General features: G+C 47.3%; 1 protein-coding gene across 1 annotated transcript in view; it reads right to left on the bottom strand.

The window, feature by feature from the left end:
- LOC116223289 overlaps positions 1-23276 on the bottom strand; it is a 44730-nt gene extending 21454 nt beyond the window's left edge. Inside the window, exons 1-2 of the mRNA XM_031579392.2 lie at positions 23094-23276; positions 127-224 (exon numbers count right to left, since the gene is read on the bottom strand). Of these exons, the coding sequence (XP_031435252.1) occupies positions 127-150 (24 nt within the window). The 5' untranslated portion in view covers positions 151-224; positions 23094-23276. The remainder of the gene's footprint in view (positions 1-126; positions 225-23093) is intronic.
- Positions 23277-23520: the final 244 nt, after the last annotated feature.

Genomic DNA, 23520 nt, shown 5'->3' with positions numbered 1-23520 from the left:
CATCACCGAAATTATAATCATCTTAAGGAGTGAGGAGGTCATCAAACAGGTTGTTAAAAACTGTAAGAAACAGGAAATCACTGTGTGAAATTCACTCTTGCACCACGTCGTTGTTTTGTGACTCACCCGTTGGTAAAGGAAGGCCTCCATCTCACTGCTGAGGGGAAGAAGCCGTAGCTCTGCCTTCAGTAAATCATGGTTGCTGGAATCCTTATTCAGATTATCTGAAGGCAAGAGAACCAAAACAGCATGTCAGGAGGAAGTTCACAGTAGCCATGGACCGATGGAAAAAAAACAAAAAAAGACTGGCAGCGTTGAAAGCCCTCTCTCTCTTTGGGTCACTGAGACCCTCTCTGGGAAACCAAACAAGCCCAGTGTTGAACCAACATGGGAAAATATTAGCCTCAAACTTGGACTTGTCATATCCAGATACCATATTTGGTGTAGGCTCCTCTGGCAAATACTTCTCTCTCTTTTTTCTTTGTTGTTGTTGAAACAGTCATTCAATTTATTCCTTGATTGGAGAGGCATCAGAACAGTACAGCTGTCACACCCAGGCTTTTTGGTCATGTTCCTTTCCAGCCCACTGGCTCTGAATTCTGGTCAGAGAGGATAAGCCCGTGTCATGAACCCGTCCACCCTTAGACCTGTCCACACATGGTAGTCTGCCTCAGTGGAACTAGATGTTGTGGCCACAGTTGCCTGGCAACCTAAAAGGACATATGAAGGTCTGGCTGGCCGATGGCATACTTTTGTGACAAGCCATGGTTTCCCACAGAAAACAGACATTCAAACATTCCCACAAACACTTTGCTGGGCCTACAAGGGAATGGCTTTCTGCTGCTCTGCCCTTTCATAGCAAACTCAGTAGTGATCAAGGCTGGGAATTGTCATCCTAATATGTCCATCTATTTTTCTTTCATAAGTCTGGCTGCTGACCTTGTTCAGTTGAGGCTAATTATGAACTACGTGAGTCAACCTCCCATGCTAACTTGATATCCCAAACATCCCTTGAAGCTGATATTTTAATGAATATTGAAATATTGTTCATGGCTAGGATCCAACAAACACTGGGGCACCAGAGGACAGACAGACATTGTCAGGATAAAAACGATCGGATAGATTTTCTGAGATGCTTCAAAAACATCTTCTGGTCTCTGGACTTCTGCCGGCACCTGAGTTTTAGGGGGATTGGGAAACAAGAAAACGAGACAAAACGAAAAGACAAACTTTGCATCTCTACAGCTACAGTGGGTCAAGTGGGCCAAACTTAGCTGGTTCAAAAGGATTAAGCGTGCTGTTGAGAATGTTTGATAAGGAGACCACTCGAGGACAGGAATGTTACAGTAGCATTGTCACTAACCACAGACTCACTCACAACCTCACAGTGTCACTTCTCCTGGAAATCTGGTTTACATGCCATGGCCTCGACTCAACCGACTTACTTAGTCTACATTTTAAAAGCAAATCTAGAGCAAAAAAGCCAAACTAAAGACTAAAACACATCACAACCGTGCCTTGAAAAAAAGACACGATGAGGAAAAAACTCTGGGAAAGGGAGCCGCGGAGATGCTCAGATACACATGGCCTCAGATACACATAGCCTGTCACAACTGCATCCCTTCCGTCCAGCGAAGGATTCGGACTGAGAGAGGGTGGGGGAGAGAGGGTGGGGAGGATGTGAGCGGCGAGGAGCGCTGTGAGTTCAGGGAAAATCTCGGTAATGGCGAAGAGTCACCGCAGGTCAAGTTCTGAGAGAGGCAGTCTGGACAGGGCCTCTCAGTCAAATGCTTCGCCCCCGACATGAATAAATACACACACTCACACACACACACGCAAACACACACACACACACACACACACACACACATGCAAACACATGCACACACATATATTCACTCACACACACACACACACACACACACACACGCACACACGCGCACACACACACACACACGCACACACACACATTCACTCACACACACCCACTCATAGAAACACACACTGTAGATCCAGTCAGACACATATCCTATTAAACTGAAGGTTTGCAGCAAGCTATCAGCCTAGGCAGTTGGTATTCTCCAGGTCAGAGAGGAGAGGACCATGGGAGATCGTGGGAAGAGGCCGGGTGTTTCCACACACTGCCAGCTGTTTCCCCCGTCACTGCAGAGCCACTGCTCTACGACGATTTTCACACATGGAACCAAAGGAATTCTTATTTTAGTGCAAAACAGCAATGAAATTCAAAATGAATTTTTTTATAGCCATAATGGTTGTATTTCCCAAGGATAAAATGTGGTGGCGAAGTGTAAGTTCCTTGGTATTCAGTAAACTGGACAAAGGACTCTGATAGAACAAACTACATTTGCGAATGAAAAGCAGGAAGCATTTTAGCCTCTTAAACTATGGGAACATTGACATGTGAAAAGTGATGAGAAGGGCAACAGATCCCTCAGTTTTGCCCCTGTGGTGCAGCCCCCCCAGCCCCAACCCCTAGCCCTGCATGACCGAATGGCCCCTTTTTTTGCAGGAGGGCTTTAATATTGCTATTATCATAAGTATCGCTGTCATTGTCATGACATTGTGTGTCAGAGCGGTGAGCCCCGGTCTCTTTGAGTGTGAAGGCGGCCTTTGACTGAGCGGGACAAGAAGGGTCCGGAGCTTCGCTGAGTCACTGGAACCCGATGCCTGGGAACCGGCCGCATGGCTGCACACGGGGGAGGGCCAGAACAATGGTGCGAGTGGGAGTCCACCATCACGGCACAGGAGTCATTGTACCGACGAGCCATTACACACCGGTGTCCCAGTTAGGACGCAAGTCACTGAGATGGATGCACGTCTTTGGCCTCTTTCAAATATAATTGTACAGCATTTGGCTTTTCAGCGTTTTCTTTTTTTCTCTCTACGCACACAATACGCATTCTTGCATTTCTGAAAAGGAAAAAAGGAAAAAAAGCCTGAAGCGGCCTCGGAAGTCAAGAGCACCTGAGTTGGATATAATAGCCACATTGTGTTGTGTCTACCCACAAACTCCTCTAACAACCTCACAAAAAAGTCACTCTAAACAACCACGATGAATGTCTCTAGCGTCTCCAGTAGATTAGGGCTGCTGAAGAGAAGGTGTCTCTGTAAGTGAGGCAATGGCTCTGCAATCATGAACTCCATTAAGAGGTGTTAAAACACAGCTATATTCCATGCTTGTGGGAAAACACCATTATTATGCACATCATGAAGGACAATCAATTTCACTGTAAGGGAATGAAGTGTCAGACTACTCTGTGTACGGGACATTGGGTTGTGGTTCTATGTTTTCCGATTACCAATGATACATGAGAGAAAATGATAAGCAACACTCAGGACACACTCACCTAGGTTGTGCTCAGTATAATGCAGAAGACTAATCCCAACGTTGAGACTCCCTGCAAATACAAATCAACAAGAAAAAATGGACCTATACTTGGTCATAGATGTGAACTGCATACAACTACACACAACTACACACTACAGAGCAGTTTGCAGGGTGTGGTTGGTGCATTCTGGCTAAATGAGCAATGCTGTTGCGGTTCAGCATGGCTGTGACCTTACTCTTTCTCTGGTACTCAGGAATAGGAGCCACTTGGAAGGTGCTCCGCAGAAAGCTCTGCATTGACCTCTCGACTCGGCTTTCCCCCGCAGCACCGGCGGCAGCCACGGTGTCCTCTTCTGTCTCCTCTCTCTCTTTCACCGGAGGGGACGAAGGACATTCATGTACGTCATCGTCCTCCATCTTCACCTCCATGATCTGCTCTTTCTTTCTCCCGTCCTTGTCGTTGTCCGTCTCCAGCTCCGCAGCGGCCAAGCAGCCCACGCTGTCCACGCCCTCGCTGCCCGACGTGAGCCCCACGCTCTCCTCCACCGAGTTGATGTCGAAGAACAGGTCGTCGTCGATGGCGTCGACGTCGGAGGGCGTGGGCGGGATGAGGTTGATGACGGGCGGCGTGAGCAGGCCGCCGCCGTCGCTGACGCTGCTCCCGCCGAAGAGCAAGGAGTCTTCCTCGCTGTTCAGGCTGCCCTGTCCCGCCCGCGACTGCAGGGGGAGGGAGGAGAGCGGCGCCAGCTTCTTCTTCTGCGTCGCCCGCTGACTCACGGACACCGAGCTGGCAGAGCGGGGCATGGCGCACCTGGGCACCGGCGCCGCACCAGCGTCCTCCTCGGTGTCCTCAATAAACACGAAGCTCGGGTTGACCAGCCCCAGGTCCTCCACGACGATGTGAACGCTCTCGACATCTTCTGTCGTCCCGGCGACGAAGTTGCCGTCTCTCTCATCCTGCAAACCGAGGCTGAGGTCTTTCTCCGGAGCCCTGAGGCACGAGCAGCTGAACAGACTCTGGGTGAACCTTAACGTCCTCTCCCTCCACGAGCGTCTCCGCAAGCAAACTTTCTCCAGCTCTACCGGCGAGCCCATGGCACTCATTGGCACCCATCCAACTCACCGCAGCTTGGTGATCATAACAAGAGAAACCTTTAGCACAGTCACTGTCTACTCCTCAGAGACAGGCAGGCTCACGGCTAATCCAGGCCGATAAACAAGTATAGCTGCCAGCTTCGCCCCAAACACCACGCTGTTGCCACACCGCAGAGAAATAAACAGCTTTTTTGCATCACCACAGCCTAGAGGTGTGTGTGTGTGTGTCTGTGTGTGTGTGTGGCCCTTGCATGTAATGCTAATTGTGCCCATGCTGTGTTGCTTAGCAGTGACATGAAAGATGGCTGAATGAATTGGTGGTCTCTCAGTGGGTCAGGTGAATACTTGAGGATGAATTGCGGTTTTAATTAAAGGCTTTTGATGTGTAAATTGTTTAGACACTGCCCTGTGTTGGAGCACTGTGAGATAAAGGATAGTGGGCGAGATGAAGCGGCAGCACTGAAATTACAGAGAGGGAGCACTTTGCATCTTAAACATCTTAAACATCTTCAACATCAAACAAAACAAAACAAAAAACACATATTGGCTCTAAATACTGACTATCACTGAATAAATATATAATTTACTCACTGGTTGAAAATACATTTATATAATATTATGATCCTCAACCTTATGAGTATTCCTTTTGCCAATTCTCTGTCAAATTTACAAACCAGTGTGGACAATTGAGGGTTTTTTTTCCAGCTCATAAAATAAGTGTAGTTTTAAAAGCGGTCGTTTACTCCTGTGGGTCAGGTGGAACATTTATTGCGAGAGCTTTTCTCTGACTTTAATATGTTATGACTGAATTAAGACCTAATTGTAAAAGATAATGGGCAGCTGAGTATTTTACACAAAACCCTTGCTTTTCCCAGTGAATTTCGGCTGGACTGTTACGCAGGTGAAAACAATTGTCTTTCCGTGGGTCACTTGCTGGGATATAAGCTTCTTCTTTCTCAGTACACACACACACACAAACACAAATTTTATGTGGAAAACAGACTTTGTGCCTATGGACTGATGCCACACGTTTATTATACTAAAGAGTTGAGATTTTTTATTCTCATGAAGCAAAGGGTGTGGCCGGACCAAGCCGTATGCGATTGCTCATTAGAGGGTAAGAGTCATCCCTGCCGATTCAGCCTGTCTGAAGAGCAGCAAGCCAGTGAGTCAGCGTTGGAAACACCAGACGACGGATAAGCCAGACAACGGCCCTGTCAGTCACCTCAGGCAGTGGATGGAGCTTTTCCTATTTACCACCCCCTTAGGCTGGTTGGAGATGGTATCTCAAGGCTGGGTCATGTTTGTGGACCAGACTTTGCATCTGGGAGAGTGGGAAGTCACAGCTCTTGTGTATGTAGTGTGTGTGTGTGTGTCTGTGTGTGTGTTTGTGTGTATGTATGTTTGTCACCACTGTGTGTCACTAGAGAGCAGAAACACAGAACATGCAGAGAGCTGAGAGGGCTGAGAGGAATACAAGAGCACGTCTGGAACATTTTCTCTGACATTTTTGTTACATTAGTTTGGTGAGGCCCGAACCACACGAAATGCTTCTCATCTGGCGTTTGGTGAGACAGACGTGCTGAGATGACTTGATCTGATATTTGCAGGGATATTGTTTTTCGCCGTAATCCCTTCTTCACAGGACATTCAAAACAACATTTTGAAAAGTTGGGGAGAAACCCAGAGAGATCTGAGAGGCCTCCCTTACTCACATTCATGTTGCATTTCCTGCTGAAGCAGACACTCTGAAATGGAATCCAGTGTGAAGTTCTGCAGATTGCCCCGAGACAGTTTACCCAGTTTAACAAAGTTCATCTTTAGTCATTGCGTGTGAAGCATGTCTTGCCCCTAGACTCTGACTGAGGTAAACCTGGTCTGTAAAGTACAGAACTCGAATTCTGCTGGGTCACACAGGTCATCAGCCCTGAATGACCCTAAGTCCGCTACAGGTAAAGAGTGGGTGTTGTTCCCATCTCTCTCTCTCTCTCTCTCTCTCTCTCTCTCTCTCTCTCTCTCTCTCTCTCTCCATCTCTGTCTCATGTTAGGTGTTTTCCCTCTGTTTTGACTGCTCTCACCACCAGAGAGTGGTAGACCCTGGACCAGGTCCAGTGCTTGAGCCAAGAACAACAACGGCCAGCTCTGCACAAGAAAAAAAGCAAAGAAAGAGAAAAAGAGAAAGGGTTCCTAGCGAAGAGGAAGCCCCAGCATGGTTTGAACACGCTCGGACATATTGAACATTTCCTGTGTGTGTGTGTGTGTGTGTGTGTGTGTGTGTGTGTGTGTGTGTGTGTATGTGTGACGCTTGTGTTTCCACCGGTAGGTCTGTCCTGTTCACTGTCACACCACCGCAGCAGTCAGAGCTAGCATGAGGCAGGCACTCCAGGCCTTCACACACTTACACACACGGACACCTCCACACACACTTGCACACACACTACTAGTCAGCCTGATGTCTCTCTCCTTCCCCGGCAGGCCATTCTCACCACAGTCCTAGGCCCACCGTGCTTTGGCTGTGCCTGGCTGGCTCACTTGCTCGGTAATTGCCTTTACTTAACGTAGTTAAGGATTGGAGCTGCCTGCTGGCCACCACAGGAATGTCACCAATTCATGAAGAAATAAAGGGGGAATGCAGTGGCTATTAATCACAGCGATGAGACACAATTAGAAAATTCAAGATTGATTTGTACAACATGTTGACACAAAACAACTTCTGAGATGGTGTGGTTTTGTTTTTTTTCATTAACGACATAGGTTGTAGCATGTCAGATTAGGGGTTTCAATTGAAAAGTAATAAGGATGTGTACAAAATTAAGATTTAGACTTCACTTACGATACGTCTTTATAAAAGTAAAACCCAGTATGCTGTTCAGCTGTTTTTGTAAACGCCTGTCTGCAGTCGCTGAAGCTCTCTGATCAGAAACGTATTTGAGTGCCTTTTTTAACATTTGAATTCCCACATCCCTTCCACCTAAACAGCCTCTATTTGTATCTGTTACCCCGCATCTTCCTGTTTGCAAACGACTTGAAAATTGGCCCAAATCATCCAAATATTTGCGGAGTCCCTTGACGGTAGAAAAAAAAAAAGAAGAGGGGTGAGAGGGAAAGAGAAGGCGGTGACCCTGGCAACCCCCGCTGAACTCTCCCTTCTGTGCCTGTGGCTTCTCCCCACTAATCAGTTGCCTTTGGAAGCAAGCAGACCACCAAGGAGTCCCTCAAGTGGACATACTGGTAGTGGATATGGGGTTGGTGGGGTGTTGGGAGGTGGGGTTAAGAAGGGAGGTGGGGTGGTAAGGGGATAATTTGACTGGGGGGGTTGGGGGTAGTGGGGAGGCACATCTGTGTTCCAACACACAGTGTCAAGACTGAGAGAAAATGAGCTGAACCTTTAAAAACTCCAATTTTCCTAAACTCACCCTAACTCTCAATCTAGCATGACCACATTTAGTTTTTCCATTAAAAAACTGTTTTTTTGGACTAACAGGTAGAAGCTCTGTGCAGTGCCGTTGTGGTCATGGTGTATTCCAGTGACCCGCGTGAGGCCTACACTTTACTGGGTCATTTCAGTCTTTACGGCTCTGGAGAATCCAAAACGCTCTGCTAAAGTTCACAATTAGCAATCGAAATGGAACGGAAAATGAGTGTTGGATTTCTCTTTCAATCTAAAGTGATAGCGGGGAAGAGATTCGGGTGCACTTTGGCATGAGCACAGAGAGCAATTACAGGACAGGGTTGCAGATCTTGACGTGTCACAGCAGTAACACTCACAAACACTTCTACTTTTTTTCGACTGTGCGTATGTGTTGTGTGTGTTTATGTGTGTTTTGTCATCCTTTGAAGCCGAAGAATAATTTATAGGCTGTTTTTTTATGAGAAACGAAGCCGTTCCCACGCCCAGTGTGGCTAAAACTCAACCAAATCATTTGTCTTAAACGGACTGATTGGCTCTGTGCGCACTGAGCACAGCCACGCTGGCGTTGACCAGTTCTGATGACTCAGGCCCTTTGCAGACCTTGTCCTTGTTTATCTTTTTATAGAGGGGGGCACCGATGCGCTGCACATCAGCATGGTGCACGTCTTTCATCTTCCCCTCTGTTTTATGGCACATGAGAGAGACGTGACAGAGAGAGAGAGTGAGAGAGAGAGAGTGTGTGTGAGAGAGAGAGAGTGTGAGAGAGAGAGTGTGTGTGAGAGAGAGAGTATGTGAGAGAGAGTGTGTGTGAGAGAGAGTGTGTGAGAGAGAGAGAGTGGAGAGGGAGGACTGCTTTAGACTGGCGGCAAGATATGGAGCTCCAAAGCTCTGTGAACCCCTTATCCCACATGGCTTATAATTAATGTTTACTAATTAATACTTCACTATATGTTATAGGTCAATATATGTTACTTACTTGCCTTCCAAAGCCCCTCTTGTTCCACATGCCTTTTGAGCTGTTACTGCTTATTGTTTGTTTTAATGAATGAATGAATGAATAAATGAATGAATGAATGAATGAATGAATAAATTCATGTATTTATATCTATTTTTGTTATCATTGTATAGTTTGTGTCAATATGCTTTGGCAATGTTGTATTGTAAGTCATTTGAATTTGAGAGCAAGAGAGAGAGAGAGAGAGAGAGAGAGAGAGAGAGATAGCAGATTGTGTGTGTGTAAGAGAGAGAGAGAGAGAGAAACAGACTGCGTGTGTGTGTGTGTGAGAGAGAGAGAGAGGGAGAGACAGAGACACAGTCTGCTTGGTGGAAACAGACAGAGGGGAGAAGGGTATACGGTCAGCCATGGCTGAGGAGAGGAACGATGTGGAAACCTGGGTCTGTATTCACAAAGCATTGTAAGGCTAAAAGTGAATCCTAACTTGCTTATTTAGGAGACACTCCTAAAAATAATGGGACTCTTTTCATTAAGAGTAACTCACAAAGCCCCTTAGTGCTAAAACTCACACATAACTAAAATGTAGTTGAGAGGACTCCTAACTCACTAAAGTCAACACCTAAATGGAAAATCTCAGTCACGGGGAAATAATTGTGGAGATTGTAAGGGATACAGTAACACCACCAACCAACAGAAAAAATATATTCATTGGAAACAAATTAAATGAAATGTAACGTTTTATTGTAAAATGAAACTAGCTCCTGTTTACACAAACGTGTCATCATACAGATACACATCATACAAAAAACGGTGCGAAGACACTTATCTGTGGGTAGCGTATTCCATCATCATTTCATTTGCAGCCTATCATAATTATTTATTTATCGTTCTTTGTGGTAAGCAATGAAGCGCATGCCTGAAGCCATAGAGATGTCACTCGTCAACCAATCATCAAAGTCATTGAGACTTGACGTAAACCATAGCCACAAAGTCTCTCTCTTAGCTTAGGAGCTCTTGCTTTTCCTCAGTGAAAGTTGATCTCAGCAGCTTTGTAAATAAGGTTAAGGAGAAAACTTTTAGTTAGAAACCTTTAGCACGACTTAAAAGTCTGCTTAGTGGTAAGATAAAATGCTTTGTGAACACGGGCCCTGATTTACAAGATGTGTTTTGCTCAGGGCTTGCCGTCACAGCCCAAGCCTCATCACTCCCAGTCTCCCCACACACAATTAATGGCATTATGAGCTCTACTGGAAACCTTTCTCTTTCTCTCTCCCTCTCTCTCTTTCTCCCTCTCTCTCTTTCTTCATCCCTCTCTTTCTCTTTGGCATCAGAAAAGCATGGCATTCATGCGTTTCTCCAAAAACTTTCCCATGGGAATGGTATTTATTGCACTAACCAGCCTCCCAGGGTACTGCGGGCACTGGAGTCTACCTTTTTGCAGTGGATAACCTGGCTCTTGGGAAGTCCACTGTAAATATCTGTTGTCCTTTCCAAACAGACCCAGAGGCATTACTGAGAGGGGCAGGAAAAACAGGAGCAAGGGGCAGAAAAGAGAGGGTGTGTGTGTGTGTGGGGGGGGGGGGTATGGGGGTGAGTTTGGGTGGTGGAGGATTGAGGCAGGCATGAAGATTCAGACTTGGTGAGAGGTCCTCCTTGGTTTCCATGGCGATTGTTCTCTGAGGTCCAGTCAAAGGGTCTATTGTGGCGAGGGCCTTCTGATCAGCTCCGAAAGGGAGGGAGGGAGGGAGCAGGGAGGGAGGGAGGAATGCAAATGAGAGCCATAGATTTCTTGTCAAAACAGCACAATTTGTCAGCTTTCATCTCCAAATGAGGCAGCGTGACAGGCAGGCAAGCGCTCTCCTCCTCCTCCCCCCCCCCCCTCCCCCTGCTCAGTTTTAGGCTTGGAAGTTGTCCAAAAAGTCTTATCTGATTATCATCCTTCAAAATGGGATTCTTTTTTTCAGACATCAAATGGATATTAAAGTTCTTTTCATCATGGTCACAAGGGAAAAAGGAAAGTTTTGCTAATAACTCTAATATACTGTACATGTGGTACCCACGTAGGCCAATGTATCTATGCAAAATGTACACTCTATGCATACGTGTGCATGTCATGGTGGGGGATAACCATATGAACAAAGCACTGGAGCAATGGCTGTTCATGTCCATGTCCATGATCGATCCAGTCGGACACTTCACTTCAGACAACAGGACACATCATGAAGGGGCCGCGACCACATCCCCAGCGCTCCAAGCTGTTGTGTGTTGAGCCGCAGCAGCAGGGGGGTCCCCTGCCCACTAATGAGTCGGAACTTTTCAGCAGGCACATTTAAAGCCCCCCCAGAGCCACGGGCTTTGAATCTATCACAGTCGGTACACAGAGCACACAGAGGGCACAATGGCCCTCCATCCAGCCAGTGGCATGTAGTGCACTCTGCAGCCCCTCAGAGAAGAAGAAGAAGAAGAAGAAGAAGAAGAGGAAGAAGAAGAGGAAGAAAACACAGTCCTTTAATGATTCTCGCACCCGGGCCGCCATAGAAATCACTCCAAATTAATAGTAACACTTTGAGAATGGGCCGATTAGTGGCCAGGAACAATGGGCGTCAAATGTGGCGAGCGGCAGAGAGACAGCCCAGGCACGTCGGACAGCAGGCCCGGCCTCTGCCAGATTACACCCAGCTGCCGGCCAGACTGCCCCCTTTCATGGCCGCACTGACCTATTTTCACAAAAACAAGAAAAGAAAAAGAAAAAACAGGGACGGGTTTTCCTTCGACCCCCATTGTCAGGCAGCCCCAATAACAACCTAACTAAAGTCTCGTTTGCTGGGCCTCCCCCCCTCTGGTCGAGGGCCCTCTTTGAAGCTCTGTGGCATAAAAAAAGGAGTTATACAAGTTTAATTGAGTGTGGCAAGTGATTGGTTGGCCCGTATCGATCAATGGGACCTCGGGGCGGATGTGGTGTGAGGGTCTGATGAGGAAATGCTGGGGGAATACAAACAAGCGGCCGCTCCTGTTATCCCCTCCGCTCCCAGCAGCACGCCTCTCCTACCCGGAGAGAGACTTAATTGTCCCTTTCAGGGCCGGGCCAGAGGTGAACAGATGGTTCCAGGGCTGAGGCTGAAGTCCCCTCAGAGGGCAGAGAGATGGGCTGCAGCCAGGGTACCTTTTCTTCGGAGCAAATCCACCATGGAGTCATCGTTTTTTCATGATCGTGCTATTGACAAAAGGTGAACAGGCCAATAGCAGCAAAACATGAAGGAGGAGGTGCAGGAGGCCCTTGAAGAAGAATAGAGGGGGGGGGGGGGGGGGGGGCGGACGGCTACTGGTCGGTCACTCCCTTCAGGGTCTTGAATAGACATAGAAAAAAAACAGGCAGCCTTTCAGCGTTGTCTTAGCCCATTCCTGCAGCTGGATGCCACAGTGTCTGCCGCCTCCCCTCCAACTGACTGTTCTGTGCTCTCTGTCTCTCTGTCTCAGTATTAAATCCAGTGCTGTCAGCCATTATCGGGCTACAGTAGAGCTCAAGACAAATGTATCCCAGTGTCTTGACAGTAACACAAAACACAGCTTATAAACCACAATTTCATCACCGCTGGAAGTCACTTGTTGATACAGAGAGCTCTGTCAGAGGAGGATTTGCTAGTGGTTTGTCAATCCCTTCAGCACAACAGGCAGAGTGTACTCTGATTTGGGCATTTCCTGAGGTAAAATGAATGCGAGGTCCACATAAACCAAATACCCCCCCTGCTGGGGACAGCCCCATTATCAGGTATCTCATACCCATCCAAAATTCAGCTAGCCACCACACACTGCCTATTTGAAGTAATGAGTTGGAATGTGATGGCAGAGCAGTTTGCGTAAAGTACTTTCTGGCCGCCATGGTGGGAGCAGAGCTGAACTTTTCAGCAGTGCAACTCGTTTTTGTGGAGTCTGATAAAGACAAACGTCTGCGTCCCAAATCCAATTCGCCCAAGACAAACAGTGTGTCATGCTCTGTCCTCTTTTCACACAAATCTTCCCCCTTTGAGACGCAGGCGCTTATTAGATCTCACTCGAAGCTCGTAATTGATTTGAATGCCTGCGGGGCAGCCCAAGAATGTGTTTACTCGCAAGGCTTCACAAATAAATCCCCGGGGAAAGATGCTGCGATTTATTTCTAATCTTCCCAGCAGATAAAAGGTGTTGGGGGGGGGGGGGGGTTGACTTATGAACTGCATTTGAAAGAGTGAAGGCTGCTTGTTGAATCTCACTTGGGTCCCCCTCAGCAGATCGGTTGGATCTCTGTCATTAGTGGAGTCCTCATGGATTAATCGGTTGAGAGAGTTGAGTTGAGTGAGGAAATACTGGTTTGAGTTTGACAGGGATGCAAAATGGCCTGGAGAGGTTGTATTTCAGCTGTCGGAGCACATTTAAGTCCAGAGTTATGATTTTCCCTCTCCCTGCTCATCTGCCTTCAGAAGAGAGCAAAAAGTGTAGGTTTTAGGCACACCATGTTAAACAGTTGTTCTGTTAATGTCAGGTCTGTACTTGCAATTGACTATCAGGCCAACTTCTATTATGGTGTGTGTGTGTATCCCACCCCCACCCCCTGGGATCCTCCAGATCCTCTGTTAATGAATAAGTAATTAACTGAGGGATTTCTAGAAAACCTACCCGCGGTTGGTTAAACTGATGGGACTGGGTCAAAGTATTTGATTTGGAGCTAGTAGGAAGTTTGTATGAAAGTTTGTATTTGCTTGTTTATGGGGGTAACTATGTAAGTATTTCTGTGTGCATGTGTGTGTGTGTGTGTGTGTGTGTATGCGTATGTGTGAGCACGAGCGTATGTGTGTGTGTAGGTATAGCAGTGTCCATGCAGATATGCATATGGGCAGGCAGATATTTGACTCATAGTGTGTGTGCAGGTATGGCAATATGTGCAAAGGTATGCATATGGGTGGGCATGTGTTCAGCTGTGAGTGTGTGTGTGTTTGTCTCTCACGGACACCCAAACTCCAGAGAGAGAGAGAGAGAGAAAGAGAGAGAGAGAGAGAGAGAGCAGCCCTCTCGCTCTCTCTGCTGGACATGTTGTAATGTCCCCAGATGGATTACAGGCAGCTGTGTGAAGTAGGAAACCCGCAGTGGCGCTGGGTAATTATTTACCCACCTGTTTGACACTTTGCCGTGTTATTTTCCGTCGCCCGCTCCAGAGCCAAGGCTAACGCTTCCTCCTGCTAATGCCTTCACGCTACAGCAGCAGGAAGATCTCCCACAACAAAACCCTGAGTCCAACTCTGAGGACCCAGATCCTCCACCGACCAGGCCTGCTGTCCCAGAGTCAACACTGAAAGATCACATTCAGTTCACCGGGATGGGTGGTTTTTTCTCTCTCTCTCTCTCTCTCTCTCTCTCTCTCTCTCTCTCTCTCTCTCTCTCTCTCTTTCTCCCTCTCTCTCTCTCTCTTTCTCCTCTGCCTCGCTCTCTCTCTCCTCTGCCTCTCTTTCTCTCCTCTGCCTCTCTTTCTCTCCTCTGCCTCTCTCTCTTTCTCCTCTGCCTCTCTCTCTCTCTTTCTCCTCTGCCTCTCTCTCTCCCTCTCTCTCTCTCTTTCTCTGCCTCTCTGTCTCTCCCTCTCTCTCTCTTTCTCCTCTGCCTCTCTGTTTCAGCTTCAACTGGTTGGCACAGTGAACTGGCCGAGCGTGCAGAAAGAAAGAGAGAGAGGCAGAGAGAAAGAGAGTGAGAGAGGGGACAAAGCCTGGTCTTGAGCAGGGCACTGCAAGTCAAGGCTCAAGCACACACAGCGTGTTGAAAGAGGCTAATGAGCGTCCTGTTGTGGGCTGCCAGGAGCCGTGAGAACCACTTACGGAGATATTGGTCCTCTGGCCTACCCGGGGCGCGGCACAAATTAGCGTCATGAGAACTTATTCAGCGCAGGAACTCAAAGCTCAAAGTGAAGAAAGAGAACACCCTCACCTGATCCTGGTTTTGGAACACCTTCACTGCTCGGACGGAGAGAGTCGAACAGACATGTCCGCAGCTGCGAATGGCCCTTGTAACCACAACAACAAGCGTCGACTGTATCAAACAAACTGTCTAAAGGGAAACGAAAGCCTCCGAAATCTGGTCAATTAGTACAGGGGTGGCTCATTTCCTGTGCCTGAAGGGCCTTTTCAAATGTCAAAGAATGACCAAGAGCTTATTTATGCCTCACAATCACAATCAAAGCGTAGACAATACAAAGCACCGGCTATTTGTGGAAGCCTTACGATATACCCAGTAACACTCTATTTTTGACCATTCTCTGTTTATTCTGTGATAACCGTAGCACTACTTCATACTTTGACAACTACTTGCAATAATGTTTGTTTAAGGCATCAAGCCACCTTATCATGAACATCAGACATTGTTCAGTCAGGTCTAGGTCAAAGCAGAAATATATATCCATCAAGGCCTGAAATGATCTGTAAGAACAATAAGTACACAATAGGTTCATGATTACTGTGTTAGATTTACAAATTCATTCTTGTTAGCTTGATAAAAAATTGTAAATACATTTGTTGGGGTATGTTTTCTCTCCCTCTCTCTTTCTCTCTCTCTCTCTCTCTTCTCAATGCTGGCGTCTCCTGGGGGTAATATCCCATCTTGGGCAATGACAGGGTGATAGATACTCATGTTGCCAAAGGTCTCTCGCTCGCCTTGACCCCGGCTGAAACATGATAATGCTGAAGCCATCTTTTCCCCCTCCTTGAAGTGGCAACATTGGGATTTTTTCTCACCCCCCACCGTTAGGTTGTGGCAACCTCTGAGTCCGTGGGCATGCAAGGCCACTGGCCCAAAGACCATCAGCCTGTTTCAAACGATCATCTGTCCCTCTCTCTCACTCTCACTAAGCGGGTTTCCATTAACCTCCTTAATGTGTTTACATGCTTGCATGAGGTGGTTTTTCAGTTGAGAAAGCAATATTTTGCATTTTTCACATTTAAAGGGACTGATTGACTAACTGTCAGCTAGCGAGCTAAATTATTTCATGCCCCCACCCCAAGCAGATTGGTGGCAGTGTATTACTATGTTTTGTACACCCCTACAAAAAGTTTGGCCAAGGGGGTGAAGGCTGAAGGCTACATGTAGGAAAACATTTATATGATTGAAAGATATCTAAGCTACCATTAGTGTCTCCATCAACATCAACTGATATATTACATTGACTTAGTTGTGGCAAACAGAGCCCTGTAGGTCTTTATGTAAGCACTCAAGCTTTTGAACTAGCTGCATGTTTTAAACTCAAATTCTTACACATAGCACCTTTGAGTCACGAGACATTAGACATTCCAAAAACTGGGAACGTTTCATGTGGTCAGATGAGATGTTTGGATCCACGGGGCCTCAGTAAAATCATTCAATCATTCAATGACCTCACAGAAATTCCTGATTTGTGGCCGCTGCCAAGTCTAAGAGGTTAGCCCTTCCATCGTTATTGCGTGCATCGCATCTCCCCGTCGCTTCGATAAATTAATACCACGGCTATTGCAGTGGATGCAATCAAAATTCAAGTTGCCATGTTTAATTGGAATGACTATCTACTATAGAGGAGAAAACCCAGCCATAATCACATAACATCACACAATCACAGCCCATTCGCAATTGTGTATTGTGCAAAACTGTAATGGAAATTCGCCTTCTCTTTCTATTTCTCTCTCTCTACCCCTCTCTCTTCCTCTATTTCTCTATCTCTCTCACCCCCACTCTCTCTTTCTCTTTTTCTCTGTCTCTATCTCTCTCACCCCCTCTCTCTTTTCTCTTTCTCTATCTCTCTGCCCCTCCACCCTCTGTTTCTCTTTCTCTCTCTCTCTCTCTTTCAGCACAGTGTTGCATGGCAGGATATTGTTGGCAGTGTGGAGTTAAGCCTCACACAGATGGGGCTGCTCTCTCCTGTTCAGGCTCTTGTTGTATCAGAATTAGTCAGGGATCACTGGGGCGGTCAGTGGCACGTTCTCATGCTGCCCTTGCATTCTTCAAATAATCTGATCCCTTTTTCGAAAGCTCAGTGGTCCCCCAGGCCAGAGGCTTCAAGAACCAGTCATTTACTGAGTCGGCAGTGCTTCCTGCACAATTACATCCGGAGCGGGGTTGTAAATCTGTAAATACTTGGACAATGCAAAACTGAAGGAAGTCGTGGAAGCCTATATTTATTGGGTATACATTTTGACAGGGTTTAAAAAGCTACATGTGCTGCTACAAATCAATCACAGGCCGATATGAATTAAAATTACCACAGATATCCGACGTGGGATAGCTTACATTTTGCACTGTGTGCGAAACAGTGTTTGCGTTAGCCCTTCAGCTTCCTACAACTCTGTGTGAAAAGGCGGTGAAAGACAAGAGTCTTAAATGACAGACCTATATGGCAAAACACTTGAGGAGGAATGGTGAGAATTACTTACATGAAACAAATTAGTCACTGATCGTTTAAAACTTTAGAGGTAATAGATACCATGTCCCAAAGACATATAACAACCACGCGTTTCTCAACTACACATACATGTGCTCATCTGTCCACACCCTACCGTTCTTCTCTGTTTTCAATCACCGCAGTTTGATCGACGATAACCTTTCAAAAGTGATCTATACTTTGCATTCCTGTCTCAGGGACATGAAAGTGGAAAAACGCTAAAAAAAGAAAACGGTTGACTGGTTCTTGATGCATTTGTCACGCTTTAATGATATTCTTACATCTTAATTGATGACTAGAATGTGACAGCGGATCGTGCACTACCCTGGCCCGCAGCAGAAACAGCAGTGCTGTAATGTGCTTGCGCAGCACTTGTGGAAGTCCACCTCCCTAGTGAAAAGCATGTTGGGCCAATGTGTCCCTCCTTTACCAGATCAGACCTGCTGAAAGGCTCCTAGCCCTGACAACTACCTGACAGGGCGTCTGGATGTTGCCGCGGGGATGGGGGGGGGGGGGGGGGGGGTTGTGATGGAGGGGTGAGGGATGAGAAGAGACTCTAACCACAGTGTTTAGATAAGGGGCGTGGAGCGAGTACCACAGAGCGGGCGCCCCTCTCTGAAGACGCATGTGCAGATGAGTAGTGGATCCAGGCACACCCATCCCAGGCCCAATCACACTCTTTGTGTAGCTCTAAGAATATGATCCCACACCCTTTAGACACACACGCACAGAGCGAGAGACATATACATACATGCAGAAAGATAGACAAGCACACTCAAACACACGCACACAAACACACACTCACACACACACACACACACACACACACACAGACACACACACTCACACACATACATACAGTACACACAGACAGGCTAACTGTCAAATACACACACACACACACACACACAAACATTCAGTACACACACACACACACACACACACACACACACACACACACACACACACACACATTCAGTACACACACACACATACACACATACACATAGTACACACAGACATGCTAACTGTCAAACACACACAGCCCTCCGGGCCCCCATCCCTGTTTGCAGCCCCAGCCCCAGTCCCAGCCCCAGTCCCAGCCCCAGCCCCAGCCCCAGCCCCAGCCCCAGCCCCAGCCCCAGCCCCAGCCCCAGTCCCAGCCCCAGCCCCAGCCCCAGCCCCAGCCCCAGCCCCAGCCCCAGCCCCAGCCCCAGCCCCAGTCCCAGCCCCAGCTGTGTACTGACAGGAAATCTGATGGTGATCTGACAGGAAGTTTTTATTATGGAAGCTCTCGGCAAAGCCAGACGGAGAGGGAGACGGTGGCGGTGTGCTCCTATCCTGTCCGGGGCTTGGGCAAAGCTTTGTGCTCTCTCACCGCACAACAAAGAGGTAAATAAACACACACCCACACACCCACACACACACTCGCCCCCGCCACCCCCTCGCTTAACTGTCAGCCCAATTAGCCATCGGCCTCCTCTCCTCTCCAGCCGCGGCTTTACCTATGACCTCTGCGGCTCGTGCCTGAGGTGATGTCTTTTTACGAGCCGGGGGGGGGGGGGGGGGGAGGGGGGAGGGGGGTATATATTCAGCCCGAGCTCCCAGCACTGTCAGGACGGAAAAATCTGCCGAGTCAACAGCCGGCCTTCCTGTCTGCGAGCTGTACAGGCGCGTTAAAAAGTCTCCCCTCCCCTCCCCCCACCATCCTCTCCCATGGATGACCCTGATAACATCTCCTCCCCATCCAGCCCTCTCTCTCTCTCTCTCTCTCTCTCTGTCCCTGTCCCTGTCTCTCTCCCTCTCTCTCTCTCTCTCTCTCTCTCCCTATCTCTCTCTCTCCCTATCTCTCTCTCTCTCTCTCTCTTTCTCTCTCTCTCTCTCTCTCTGAGACAGCACTCTGTTCGCCTGCTGTCTAAAGGGCTTCCTCTGCCTGGGCACAGATGTAATCTTGGACTCAGACGACCGGCAGAGTCGTGGTGTACAGCAGGAACCTCTCCCTCCTCTCGGGTCACAAACAGAGTGGCGTGTCGGCCCTCTGGGGCAGCAGGGGGATGGGATTGAGGGAAGTGGTGGTTTTGGGTTAAGTGAAATGTGGCTCCATCACACAATTCAATCCCTGTGTTTACACTCAATTAGTTCACAAGTCAAATAATGACCTCAGCGGACTCCCTGCTTTAGAATGAATCATTGCATTAACTTGTTTACATTATACACTCTCTGGTCCAACCGCAGCCTTGAGAAACGGCCATGGTTGTGCGAGCGTGATTTATGAGCGCCAACACACAGCCAGAGCGGGATTCTGTGGGCTCTCCTCTTTTACATACCTCAGATAAACCTACACCATTGTGGCGCTGGGCCACAGGCACAGATGTCGTAATGGGCCAGCAATACTAGCGACACGGACTTGTCATGCTAATTCTCAATGGGAACCCCCATAGAAAACCTAGCATTTGGGCTCAGGCCCTCTGTAAGCAAGGCAGTATGTGGGTGATAGGAGTGTCTGACTGGGAATGACAGAAAGAAAGAAAGACAGACAGACAGAAAGACAGACAAACAGAGACAGACAGAGACTGAAACAAAGAGAAAGAAAGAAAGAAAGAAAGAAAGAAAGACAGACAGACAGACAGACAAACAGACAGACAGAGACCGAAACAAAGAGACAGGCAGAGACAGCGGGCTGGCTATAGTCAGACAGAGGGGAGAGAGTGCTTTGCCTAGCTCTTGGTGATTCCAGTACATCAAGGCTATAAATTATGACATGGCTTAATTAACATTGCATATGCCTCTAATTATGGTGTGCCAGCTCGATGAGCTTCCTCCCTTGGCTTTTTAGGGCTCAGCATCCCATTTCTCACATAGCTCAGACCCCCTCATTAAATCAATGCAGACTAGCGAACATGCTAATTACATTCAGATGAGATAGAATAGCATGGGGGGGACTTTATAAATGATCATCTTCTCATTCCTGGCTTATGTCCCGGAACATCACCCGCTCATTACAGCATGAGAACAGCGTGTTGAGCTCCCACGCTGCGAAGCCCCATAATCCAGCTAGTGCCATCACAAGCATCGGCCCTGATTGTCCCAGCCCTCAGACAGAGTAGTCTCAGTTATTGCCATGAGAGTTTTGACGGACTTTTCATCACTACTGACATCAGTACCTTTACCATTAACATCATCCTCATCGTGATCATCGTTGTAAGCTCATTTTGTGACGGCTGTTCACATGTGCCAAATCCTAATCTTACTGACGCGGGATGGGTTTGACGAGACAGACTCACACGATCTGTGAAAGATGAGACACATGTGATTATGTCCACCATAAATGTCATAGAGGGCTGACACATTCATGACACACACGTTGAGCATCAAGGCAAGCTTCCGTAAATTCAGCTTATGGTAAACTGGAGAGCCCAGAGGAGACTATAGCAGGCAGTTAGGCTGTGTTGTTATGATAAATGATCTGAAGAGAATGTCTGTATGTGTTTTTAACGTCAAATCAATAGGTAAATTGGTCATTTAAAGAGTACAAAGGGCAAATGATCCCCACCAACACACACACACACACACACACACACACACACACACACACACACACACACACACACACACACACACACACTTCTTTGCAGTATGGAGATTCCAGAATCAAGGCTTTCGGCTTTCAGTTTCACCGTCTACTTAACAATGGCTGAAATGTCTTTCGCCTTCCCTGCTCTGTTGGTATGCCTCACCTGAAACTAATCTACTGGGGCATCTGAGCAGGGGTGGCTCTTTTAGCCAGAGTAAGATGATGCTCGATGGGTGGTGGCCTCCAAAGACCAGCCAGGACAATGGATCAAATACCAGCACCGGTCCTTTGAACTATTGTTGCGTGCGGCTCTCACAGGGCCTGCCGACCCGGCAGCTACCTCACCGTAAGAACAGAGAGAGAGAGAGAGAGAGAGCCAGGGCAGAGCTCTGAAGCATTGCTTATATATGGAGATGTGCCAGAAAAAGAGGGAGCAAAGGAATGATCCTGTTGTTTTCCCTTCCTGGGAACTCAGTCCCTGTAGCTGGGGTTGGGATCGTCAGAGCAGGGATGAGTCACTTGAAAACGATTTATGAAGGAACTCTTTTGAAAAAGTTGCCAACTTGTTGGATTGTGTCCAGTTCTATGAATAGATTACAAAACACCAGGAGTCAAGATTAGGCATCAGTAGAATTAGCTGTAGGCTACCCCGGTGCATACACAGGTATAACTAGATCTTAAAGGCATTGTTAAAATTTGGAGAAGGAAGAAGAGCCAGCTCGTTCCTCTCAGTGCTTAATGTTTTCCTTACAGCCTGACTGACATATAGTCTGTGCGCTAACTATATTGGACACTGCACAGCAATGCTATTTTGGCACTGCTAAATTCATTTTGCAGCATTCTAAAGAGCAGCAGAGCAAAGGAGAGCATGTTGACACTCGCCCTTCATGTAATTAGTATATAACTTTCCATTCTTACCCGGCTTAACAAATTGCTGGAAAGAATAACACAGAAAAGTCATGTATTGTCCAAATATTCCACTGTACTCCTCGACCATGAATAATGGACTGGCTTTCACAAGGAGAATCACAGGAATCCAGCCCTCATATATAAATCTCTGACAGCTTGATAAAGACAGTGTTGACAGCAACGTTGATCGCAAGCCCAGGGCAGAAAAATACATATTTGTGCTGTCCCCACCCAAAAACTCCAAAAGAGCCCCTGAGCTTCTCCGCTTTATGATGTGCTGTGGACCGTCCAAATCCAACATACACCCAACTCCTTACCTATGAGTCTCTTAGCATTTCCACACCAGTGGGCGAGCAGTATCAATGTCTGATGAGAAAACAGCATGTGCCTCCTTAGAGGACAGGAGAGGAGAGGAGAGGGGGGTTGGGGGGGGGATCCTCAAAGTCCGCTAAAGCCATCTCGTGCTCTGACTCTCGATGATACCGGAGTGGCGCAGTCTGCCAGTTGGCGGTGTACACAGAGAGATGTTGGCACAGGGGGCGGCCCAGCCATTAATGCATCGTAAACGTTTTCTCAGAGCCGGTTTACAGCTCAAGGTGATTTAGAGCCGTAACACAAACCCATTAGCACGCTCTGAGATGGAGCAGCAGCCACAGCACACGCCAGCATAGCAGGCGGACAGACAGACAGAAATCTATCTATCTATTTATCTATCTACCCATCTATCTATCTATCTATCTATCAATCAAATCTATCAATCTACTTATCGATCTATCTATCTATCTGCCCACCCACCCATTATCAATCAGTTTTCCTATCTATCTATCTACCCACCCACCCACCCACCCATCCATCCATCCATCTGTCCATCATCAATCTATCCATCCATCTATCAATTTATCTATCTATCTATATCTATCCATCCCTCTGTCCCACTGTTTACAGTGCGCTTTACCATAACTAAGCTGAAATCCCTTTTCCCCTCCCACCTATGGACCTGCCACCAGAGCCACTGTCATCTGTCTGTCTGTCTCTCTCGCCCCAGTTCTCTGGACCCTACCTCTTTGAGTACAGAGTCTAGTCTATGAGAGACATTTGTCTTTGTCCACCCATTGTACTGCAGTGATAAAACAATAATACAACAAATGCTTCATTCTAAAATGTCCAATCCCCGCCAAGTGAAAGAATTGTGTAGACACAAACACACAAAATATGTAAAGCTGTGAAAATAAGTCTGAGCAATATTCCCAGCCAATAGGGCAGTCTGTTCCAAGGCGAATTCTTTTCTGTTTGTTTATGAGTGCAGTAGCCAGTCAGTGACCTAGATTTACTTCCCCAGGTCACTGCAGATAGAAGAAAAAAATAACGCCATACCTCTATTGACAGATATTCTTGTGAAGTGTTTGGGTGTTTATTGATGAAGGATTCCCCCAAGGCCTCAGATTCAGGTTGTCTGCGGAGGAGCTGTGGTAGGTGTCTCACACTTGGAGTCCGGAGAAGAATAGAGCCGTGCGCTGGTCTCAGGACAGTGGCATGAGTGGGGGATCGGGACAGCATGTCACACTGAGTGGGATTAGAGCATTAAGAGTGAACAGATGCAGAAGCACATGCAGCTGGCTGACAGACAGACACACACACACACAGACACACGTATACCCACATGCACACACACATGAACACACACATACACACATGCATGCACACACACATACCCATGCACATATACACACACTTGCACACACACACACACACTGTGGTAGTAGTCACACGAGCGAAACTCGCACAGAGACAGACAAACAGA

The sequence above is a fragment of the Clupea harengus genome, chromosome 13, assembly GCF_900700415.2.
Source record: "Clupea harengus chromosome 13, Ch_v2.0.2, whole genome shotgun sequence".
NCBI lineage: Eukaryota > Metazoa > Chordata > Actinopteri > Clupeiformes > Clupeidae > Clupea > Clupea harengus.
The sequence above is the reverse complement of the archived record's forward strand: the minus strand, read 5'-3'. Positions and strand labels throughout refer to the sequence as shown.